This window comes from Pelodiscus sinensis, chromosome 17 (assembly GCF_052426305.1).
Source record: "Pelodiscus sinensis isolate ZL-2025 chromosome 17, ASM5242630v1, whole genome shotgun sequence".
Taxonomy (NCBI): Eukaryota; Metazoa; Chordata; order Testudines; family Trionychidae; genus Pelodiscus; species Pelodiscus sinensis.
Genome location: NC_143068.1, coordinates 27728778 through 27738864, shown reverse-complemented (window position 1 = coordinate 27738864; position 10087 = coordinate 27728778). Strand labels below are relative to the sequence as shown.

Genomic DNA, 10087 nt, shown 5'->3' with positions numbered 1-10087 from the left:
GAAAGTTCCATCGCTCTCCAAAGCCAAGGGCCGTCCACACACTTCAGCCAGCCGGGGGGACGGAGCCTTCTTATGTGGCGAGCTCTCTTGTTTAGTTGGCGGATCTCTGGCCACAAGCCAGAGCAGGGTGGTTAAAAAAAACCAGATAAATTAAAATTCATTAAGAGCCCGAAACACTGCATAGACACTTCCTACATAAATGAACCTCTGCCCCTTAAACCTTTCCACAGACACAGTTATTCCGTGGGAATCCAGACTGCTAAAGCCACCGTAGAGCTCCGCTCAGGCCTGTTTCCCTATTTTTTTTGTTGTTCAATTAGCCCTAGTGATTTATTCAATGCATGCATGAGAGGACATTAATATGCGGTGGCAGTTCCCACAAACAATATTCCTCTCACGCTTTCTGCAGCCATAGCATGCATCCGTTGGCAAAGAGCGAGGCAATACATGGCAAATAAGGTTCTGACATCTCTTTCTGTATAGGCCCCTGTCTCCCCTTCCCTGTGTTGCAAGCATTTTATTCCTGCAGCGGTCTCTGCACGGGGGTGTTTGGGATACTGCCCTGTCTTAAAAGCTGAAATGTGTCTATTACCCGGGCTTCCTGTCTCTGACAAGGCAGTGATGTGTGTGGGGCTTAAGGGAGGATTTTGTTGTGGAGTTACTGTATTTGCTTTTCATTTTTTCCCACACTCTGTTCTTAACTGATTTGTTTTCTAAACATGCCGCGTGTCGGTGTCATTCCTGCAAGGGCAGCATGCTACCCTTGGGAAGAGAGGATAATCTGGAGTGTTTTTTGTAAAGAAGGGTTTAAAGTTAAATCCACTGTTCATTCTTGGGAAATGCCTCCCCTCAAACTTCCAGGCTTACAGCTTTCTTTGCAACTTTCTAATTTCCACACCTGGGCTCTGAGCAGAACTGTAGGCTGCCTGCAAGTGACATAGATAAATGAGTCTCATCCACGGTGGACTTCACAGCAACCAATTGCTAAGCGGTTGGGAGGGCGGCGGTTTCGGGGCTGGGGAAGAAGTAGAGCGCGGGTGTTGTCTTCTCTTTTCCCAGCGAAAAGCTCTGTGAGCACCTGCTGTTACTGAACACAAGGAGTTAATATTGTCATGCTCGACAATGCCAGAACAAACAAACGGGGCAGATTGAGAGGCGAGAAAGACAATGGGAGTGGAGTGTTCAGCCCGGATTCTACAGGAGCCGTTCTCATCCCGCGTTTAGGTGCCAAACGTGTTTTATTAAAATTCTCCAAGGAAACATTTTAAAGACTTGAGTTCGTCTCCCTCCCCAGCCTCCAATGTAGTTCCCAAAGGGATATCTGTTCAACTCAAGTGGGCCCATGTGCTTCTGTATCAATAACTACACTATCTACAGGGCCACGCCGTGAGCAAGTTAGTCGTTTGGGGGAGGGGGGAGGTTTACAGGGAAAGTAAAAGTGCAGACCCTTTAAAACCAGCTTCCCATAGGCAGTTTTGGAAGCTTCCATCTCTAGCGAAACCGTCACATCTTGAATGGAACATGCAAACGACCAACGTGCTAAGGTTTGCTACAGTGAGTCCATGCAAGTGTCATCACTAGGAGCCATCAGGCTGTTAGACGCTAAAGCAGCTAACGTCAATCAGTACGTTGTAACTCCCATGAAGTTGTGTTAGAGCAGGGTTTGAAGTCAAAACTACAGTGGGGAGTAAACCCTCTTAAGGGTTAGAGATGGATTTTGGAACTCTGTACCGCTGTGTGGGCAATGATGACCCGCTTTGTAGAACTAAAACAACTTCCAAAAATCTCTCTTAAACCAAATGATGCCTGGCAAAGATCAGTTTAGCTGGATCGTGCCTTTTTTGTTATATTTAAGATGCAAGAAAGTTTAAACACAAGACATTGGAGAAGTAAACCCCTCGGAGAAATGCCATTTCAATTATTTTAATAAGCAAAATAGGAAACAATTTTAATAACCAAAAACAGAAACCAGTCTGAATAAAACTACAATAGACCAGGTTTTTTAATATTTTTCATATCATAAGCAGGATTTCAAATTGATCCCTTCAGAACTTTACATGAAATAAAAACAATTTTTTTTCGCTGCTGCAATGTTTTGATTTCAACACAGTTGAATCAGTAAAAACCAAAGATCGTTTTCTGATGCATGACTAATATCCACAATATTTAAAACTGCAAGCACCATGCTGTTCATTACAATCTTGTTATTACTGTTAATTTATAAACTAATACAAACTTAAAATGCATCCGGCCAGCAGTGCCAGCAATCCTAAAAGGAAACTAAAATAAGTTTTCATTTTGGTATTTTTGTCAGTGCAACGTAAAATCCTTTTTCTGACCTGCAGGAGGAAAAGAAGTAATAACACCCATAACACTCCAAACTACTACTATACAACTGCAAAGAAATTTGGCTAGAACTTTTGCTGCATGGGGAAGCAGAGAAGCAGACTACAGATCATTGCAAAATAATACACTTAAGTTGCAGTATGTCTCTTTCAAAACGTTTGTTTTCTATACATTCCAAGCCCTTTCATCCTTTGTTGCCATTGATAAACCTAACTTAAATCAGAACAGGAGCTGATACATGTTGTTGGTGTTGTGTGTACTGCGCTACCTACAGCGATTGCATCTGACTTAGGACATCCTGTGTTCTGGAAATCAAGAATCAAGTCTTTCTTAAAAGAAAATATATTGTAAAGTCTTTGTTTCCTGAGTGTATAATAAATCAGAGGAAAATATGGCCAAACCTAAGAGCACTACTAACTGATAACTGCCCTGAAGACAAAATAATAGGTTCACTGTCACTTATATTGTGCAGTAAGATATAGCGTCTAGGCTGCTGGCCTCTCTCACTATTATTAAGTTTAGGTTTGTCAATGCAATGGAGTTGCTTTTATTCTGCCCCAACAAACAAAAACCAAAATGAAAACCAAAGAAAAAAAATACAACTTAAAAGTGCACCAAATATACAAAGTTGTTTTCTGAATGCAAATGCAAAATGCCCATAACGTTTTTTTATCTCCTTACTTTAACAAGAAACCATATACCCAGCCTGATGAAATGTTATTTTGCCTTCCTGTGATGTTTGATGTGGCAGATATTTACAAGCTAACTACTATAACAAAAAAACAAACAAAAACCCCAACAAAACTGCACAAGCCGTAAAAAGTTTTGATAACTTGTGATGCTTTTTTTTATCAATGAAACAAAGCTATGATCGATGATCAACATGCTAAAGTTAAACAAGAAAATGGTACAAAATAGAAATTATTACCATACATGTCCAGCATGCAGGATTAATATTTTTAATGCAGATTTTCGTATTTTTCTATATAATCAAGCAGGCAATAAAACTGATGTTTTTTTCTTGTCTTGTACTCAATGTCCCATCTGAGTCCCGTAACTATTTCTCAAAGCAGGCAATATATGGAGGGTTTGCATATATTGTCCTTGATTTATTCTCCTTTTCAAGCAGGTAAATTGTGCATGAGATGCTGCTGCATGTGTCTTCTTCCCTTTACTCCCAAGCAGGCAATATGTTATAGATCGCTTGTTCATTGTCCTTTAAAAAAAAATCGAGCCCAGAGAGTTCTGAAAGCAAGCGATCTATAAAAACGCGTTACATGTCCTTCCTTTCTTCTGTTTCTTTCTTTAGCTGGCAAGCTAAAGATACAAAAGTTTCACTTTCTCGCTCCCACCTGCCCCCAGCCTACTTTTCACAGCTAATCTATAAGTCAGAACGCTGCAAATATTAAGTCTCTCTTCTTCCTCTCCCTTCTTTCTCGCTATTCAAGCAGGCAGATGGATGGAGATGTCAGAGGAGGATAGGAGAAGCGGGGAGGTGGAAGGGTGGGGGAAGACCGGGGAGTGTTGTGTTTTTAAAGGACTCACATGAAGAACTCGGGAGAAGATGGGTTGTCGCTGGTGGATCCAGCCTCCCTGAAGCCAGTGCTGGCAAGTTTCTCACACTTGAGCTTGTAGGCATCTCTTTCTCTGGCCAGCCGGGTCACCTCTTGCTTGAGCTGTTCCACCTGCTGGATCAGCTGGGTCTTCTCGTTCTCCAGGTGGTGCTTCTGCTGGACTCGCTTATACCTGCAGGACTGGGCATAGCCTCTGTTCTTCAACGTCCGCCTCTTCTGCTTGAGGCGGATCACCTCGTCCTTGGTGAAGCCCCTCAGGTGTCTGTTGAGCTCCCGCACCGACATGGAAACCAGCTGTTCGTCCGAGAACCTGTCCTCCACGCTGTTGGAGGCAGGGTGCTGCTGGTGGGCGTTCGGCAGCTGCTGGGAGGAGGTGGAGGAGGTCGAGGGCGTGGGGGACGCCTGGTGATGGTGGTGGTGGTGGTGATGGTGGTGCGGGTGGCCGTTGGGGGCCAAGTCTTCGTGAGTGACGCCCGGGTACTGGTGGTGGTGCTGATGGTGGTGGTGGTGGTGGGCCCGGAAGCTCTCGAAGCTTTGCAGCTGCTGGGGCATTTGGTGGGACCCGATGAGGGCTTCCACCGCGTCCTCCGGGGTGAGGTTGAGCGCCTCGGGGTTCATCTGCTGGTAGTTGTTGGCCATCCAGTACAGGTCCTCCAGGTGGGTCTTCTGCTCGGTGGGGCTGAAGCTGGGCGAGGAGGGCACGGAGCTGCAGGGCGTGCTGATGGGGGTGGAGGAGACGGAGCCGGCTGGCTGCAGGCGGGTGCAGTGGCGGCCGGGCCGGTCGGCTCTGCCCAGGGGCTCCTTCTTCACGTCGAATTTCATCAGGTCGAAGTCGTTGACGTACTCCATGGCCAGGGGGCTGGTGGGCAGTTCGGGTCCGATGCTCAGCTCGCCGGCCATGGCTCACTCCAGGGCACCGTCTGGCTCTCCCGCGGAGTCCAGGGCAACTCTGCCGCTGCCGGCTCGCGGAGGGCAGCCGAGCCAAGCGAACAGAGGAGGCGGAGGCAGCCGGGCCGCGAGGCGCGGCGGAGCGGCGCCTGCAATGCGAGGCAGGCTGCCGGGGCTCCCCCCGGCTAAGAAACGCCCCCGGGCGAGGAGGACGGAAGGCAGCCGCCGGAGCCCCCTACCCCAGCGCAGCGCCGGGCTTGTCGCTGGCCTCTTCCGCAAGGAAAAAGCAGGAGCGATTCTGTGCCCGGCTGGGCTCGCTTTGTAAGTCCTGCGTCTCCTGTCCCGTGCCCGGCAGGAGCGGCGCCGGAGCCCGCTGCAACTTTCCAGGCGGGCGCTGTCGGTGGAGGCTGGCCGGGCTGGGGCGGTGGGTTGAGTTTTTTGTTCTCCTCTCTCGCAAGGAAGGGGCGGGGGAGGTGGGGGGGGATCTTGTCCCTGCTTTAGCTGCCGCCTCCCGCTCCTGTGGTGCAGCTGTGATTTCCGAGGCGGCCCCCCTCGCCGCTTATATTCCTGGTCTGATGACACTCAGGGAGAGGGGGCCGGCGCCGCCAGGCAGCCTCTCCAATGGGAGCTCGGCCGCGGAGATCTTGGAGCTGGCGAAGGAGGGGCCAGGCGCCTACAATGTGACAGCTCCCAGCGAGTCAGCTGACTAGCAGCTGGAGAACAAGACCAGGCAGCAACTCCAAACCTTTTTTTCCCTTTCATGTTTTAATCTTCCCACTTTCTCTACCCGAACTGCCCCCCCCCCTTTTCTGTCTCCCTCCCTTCCCTTGCAATTTACACAGTAAAAAAAAAGCGGGGGGGGGGGGGGAGTGTTCAGCGTATATTTCACGTGCTGGCTATTCCTTTGTTCTAAGTATAACAAAGTGTGTCTCTGACCACTCGCTTTGGGGGTGGATGGGAGGAAGGATCCGGATCGAGTGCAACTTTTTGCAACTTTTAATTGTCCCCTTTCCCAGAAATCAACACACTGGATCTGTTGGACAGTCGGTGCATGTTTGTGTGTGAGAGAAAGAGACGCACCGAAAGGAAGGGTTGGGAAGAAAAGACGAAAATTAAATATATATATTTGCCCACAGTCAGAGCGCGCCAACTGTCGTTATATAATCGAAGAAAACCTCAAGTTAAAAATACCTCCCCAAAGTCCTGACATAGACCATTTCACATATCAGGGCAAAGGGGGAAATATACTGTAATTACAGTTCAGTTTTAAAGACGGGCTTTGATTTCCTCTCCTGTTCTTGGAGTGACTGCCTGCGCCGAAGAATCGGCTTGTAAGACTTTTTTTTTTTTTTGGTCCAGTAACAGGGACCGTGTTTTTGTTTGAACATTTTGTAACGATTAAAGGAGATTAAGCCTTTTTTTCTTTGACTGTTTTTACGCTCAAACAGACAGAAAGGACGACCCCAAGTGGCCGTTTGGAGAAAAGCATCAGCAGTCGGAGACAAAAAGATGAGGAGCATAGAAAATACAAGCTGAAGATGTGGCGGGAAGGGGGAACACAAATTGATGCACGAGGAGCAGAAACAGTGAACATTTCTGGGATAATGAGAAAAACCTATACGAACCGAGTTAACTTTAACCCCCCTTAAGCTCCCTCCACTGGAACACAGATAACGTGTTAAAATAATCGTTCTGAGTCTGCTGGGTTTCCTTCATCCACCTGTCTCTTTCAGCATCCCCGGTAATCACAGCACTATCGTAATTATTCAATTGCTTCGTTTCTGGTGCACACAGAAATCAGGAGGGCGGGCTGGTTTTTATGATGGACAGACGCACCATCCAGGAAACAAAAATTGTGGTGTGACTTTTTTTTCTCTTTTCCATCCTATTCAAATCCCAAACAGAAAAAGGCAAGAATATTTTAAAAGTAGCCCCAGAGCTCGATCTCAGCTCTCTTGCAGCATGGACATAGTTAAATGTACTATACACTCGGTCTTTTTTCAAATAGAATCCCAATGGTTATTTCTGCTTTTCCAGCCCGGACATTAGACAAAATGCACTGAGTGGCGCTTTTTTTTTTTTTTTTTTTTTTTTTTTGGTGCTGGGTTTTAAATGAACCATACACTGGGTCGCAAGAAAAAGGTACGCAAAAGCTCTCATCCCCAAAGAAAGTTATGAATCTCTCCTTTAGAACCATCACAATTTCGGGAGCATCACAGGAATTCTGGGTGGGGGTGAAGACAGTTGCTAGAAGACAACGTAATGAAACACCCCCCTAGTAGTATTGGGCACGTGTATGTGTGCAGGGTATTTTGTAAGGGAATGAATTGTCCGCTCGTTTCATTTGCATTTCTCCAGTTAAATCTGCAATGTAGGTACACCTGATCAATAATTCTTTGGATCCGGAGTGAATCCGTGGGACAGCCTTTAACCTCCTCTCTTTCCGGGTACATGATCTAGGAGGTTTGTCCTCATCTGAGGCCCAAAGCGAACCTCATCTGTTCCCATGCCAATCCCTTCCCGCGTTTCATTTTAATCTCAGATAAGCAAATATAATCTCTCCCCCCTGCCGCTTCGCCTCTGCTCGAAACTCCTGCGCGCAGGCAGAGCCCGGTGCCACGCTGTGCGGGAAATTGACTCTTTCTCGTTCCTTTGTAACGGGGGCTGGTTCTGCCTGGCAGGCTAGCCCCGATCGGTCTACTTCACGAGCCCAGGGAGACCCTGAGTTCAAATTTCGTCAGCGGAATGCTTGAGTCGTAGGCATCCTGAAAGCGCAGCGTGTGGCTCTGTGGTGTACGGCGCTCGGGGATGCCAAAGGGAGCGGATTCTCTTCCCAAGGGGTGTGTGTTCAGGAGGCCGATGGATTCGCCCCGCGCGCACTGGACGCAACGGGGAAAGTTTCAGAGAGAGGTTTCAAAGCAGGCAGGGAAGGACGCCTCCGTCCCCCCCCCCCCCCCCCCCCCATACAGTCCCTCTCTTAGCTCTGACCCTGCCTGCAGGCTGTTACGTTTCTGCTGTGGATTTCAGCGCACATCCCTCGGGGGAGCGGTTGTTCAGGGGCTGGTGGATGCGCTGTGCCAGCAGCGTGTTAAACGCGGCAGTGGCAAGAGATGGGTGACTGGAGCAAGGGGGGATTCTGCCGCGCATGGGAAGCGAGCGAGCAAACCCTTTCTAACGCGCCCTTCGAGGGGGCGATCCCTTCTCCTTAATCACCCTCGCAAGGTGGGTGTGTGCGGGACTGAGGGACCATTGACCGGCTGGCTCTCGGGCCACTCAGAATACAGTTCAGCTTGTCACTATGTCTTGTTCCCTTTGCTTCCCCGTTTAAGCTTTACTCTGCACACGGGTGCTGTATAGATCAGTCATCCTGTAATATGCAGGGGTCTGTTCGACTGCCACGAGACACCGCGCATCGATGGCTAAGGAACTGCCTACCCCAAAACTTGTAGCGTTACATCAGTGGCTGGGAGAGCCCTTTGGGGGCGGTGATTTAGTTGATTGTGGACTTTGACTTCAGTCATCAAGGCATGGGCACGGGGCTCTCTTGCTGACCCTCCCAGGGAACAGACTCTAGTCTGAAGGAAGGTTAGACCAACACCAGACGCAGAGAGATCTGTGAGTCTGCAGGCGCTAGACCAGCTCATTAATACACACCCTTGCCCAAGAGGCAAGTCACTGAATATCCCAGCGAGGGAGTAACGGCCCAAACCAGCAGCTTCCGTCCCCTAAAGCCCCCGCTGAAGCATGTTAAGCCTGCTCTTTAGGGAGACTTCAGCGCTACCGCTTGGTCCCGTAACCTCGCCCAAGGACCAACCGCTCTGTCACGATCGTGTTCGAAGCAGATTCCACTGTGTCTTTGAGTAGAGACAGTATATAGTGATACATTGGAGATAGCAGCTTGAAAAATAGGAAGAGTAATTTTGGAGCGTTCCCATTTTTCAGGGGATAAAATGTTCCATCATTTCATAAACCCGTTCAGCAACTGAACTCCAGACTAAATAAAAGCCTAATTGTGTAGGAGTACGGGGGGGGGGGGGGGCGAACTGGACATTTTACTCCATCTTTGCAGTTCATAGCTCAGCTACACAAATCGCATCCCCCTCACCCCCCCTCCCGAAATCACAAGTGCAAACTTCTTTAATCATGACCCAGTTTCAACGCCAAAATGTGCTGTTCATTTGGAATACAAATAAAAATCCAGGCGGGGGGGGGGGACATATTTCAAAACATATTTTAAGGTTAATTTCAAACGTGCCTTCTTGCTTCCCCCCCAGTCAGAATCAAGAAGAGTTCCAACCCGTTTACAGAAGGCATTTCATTTCGCCTCGGTTGTATCGCTAGACGAAAGTGGAAGGAATTTAGAGCCACTGAAATGGAAAGATCGCTTTTTGAAATCTCGTGCATATACATACCTGGATCCGTGCGGGTTTGATCTGAATCATAGATTAGACATTTTTGGAAGGAATCGTATTACGTTCGCAGTCCTAAATTCTCTGTTAGGAACACTAGGGATAAATCATTCAATGGGTTCAAAAAGAAAGATGTAAACCCCGTTTAAAAATATACAATTACTCTTTTTTTGTTTAAAAAAACCCCTTTTATCTCATTGCTGCTAATTCTTTGGCTTTTGCTTCTTGGTACAGTTCTCCAGGAAAAGGGGGTTTCCCCATATAACCTATTAGTGGGATGTTTTGTCTGAAGTTAGGTTCGTGAAGAAAACAAAGAGGCAGGTCAGAAAATCGGCACTGATGAAGAGGTGGGAGGGAAAGGATAATACTTTGCCCCCTCGCACCACTTTTTTACTCTTCAAAAATTCCCAAACTGCCGGCAGACACCGTGTTGTGTTATGTTTCCCTGCGTAAGCCGCTGAGACTTGGTTAATCATCTATTGCAGCTACGTGTGCATCAGAAAGGAAAGCGTGGACGGTTGCTTGTTTGACTTGATGGAGATGGCCCACGAATTTAGGATTAAATTACTAATGGTAATCGTAAATCTTTCCCTTTCTCTCGCTTCCCCCGCACCCTCCGATTGTCAAAATAAACCGTGTAACATTCTTTGGGGGAAAGTCTGCCCAGCAGCTTTGCAGTATAAAACGGGCTATTGTACTGTCCTGGGCTAACTGAAACCTCTCTCGATTTTAGCTTCGGTCACAACCAGACAAGCCCCGGTGCTAACTCTAGGCACGTTTGGCAGGTGGATCTGTGAGAAGGAAGTGGAACAGGACTCCCGAAGGGTAGGTTTGTTTTTTTTTCCAAAGCATTGACCGGAACTAGAGGGC

General features: G+C 48.0%; 1 protein-coding gene across 1 annotated transcript; it reads right to left on the bottom strand.

Moving 5' to 3' along the window:
• Positions 1–1907: 1907 nt before the first annotated feature.
• Positions 1908–5304, bottom strand: MAFB (MAF bZIP transcription factor B). The gene has a single exon (XM_006121883.5). It carries the CDS (start codon positions 4818–4820, stop codon positions 3888–3890), a length of 933 nt encoding a protein of 310 aa, XP_006121945.2. The 5' UTR covers positions 4821–5304; the 3' UTR covers positions 1908–3887.
• Between the last annotated feature and the right edge of the window lie 4783 nt (positions 5305–10087).

Bases quoted from the DNA above. Each gene is read 5' to 3' on its own strand.
- MAFB (XM_006121883.5), bottom strand. From the start codon at position 4,820: ATGGCCGGCGAGCTGAGCATCGGACCCGAACTGCCCACCAGCCCCCTG.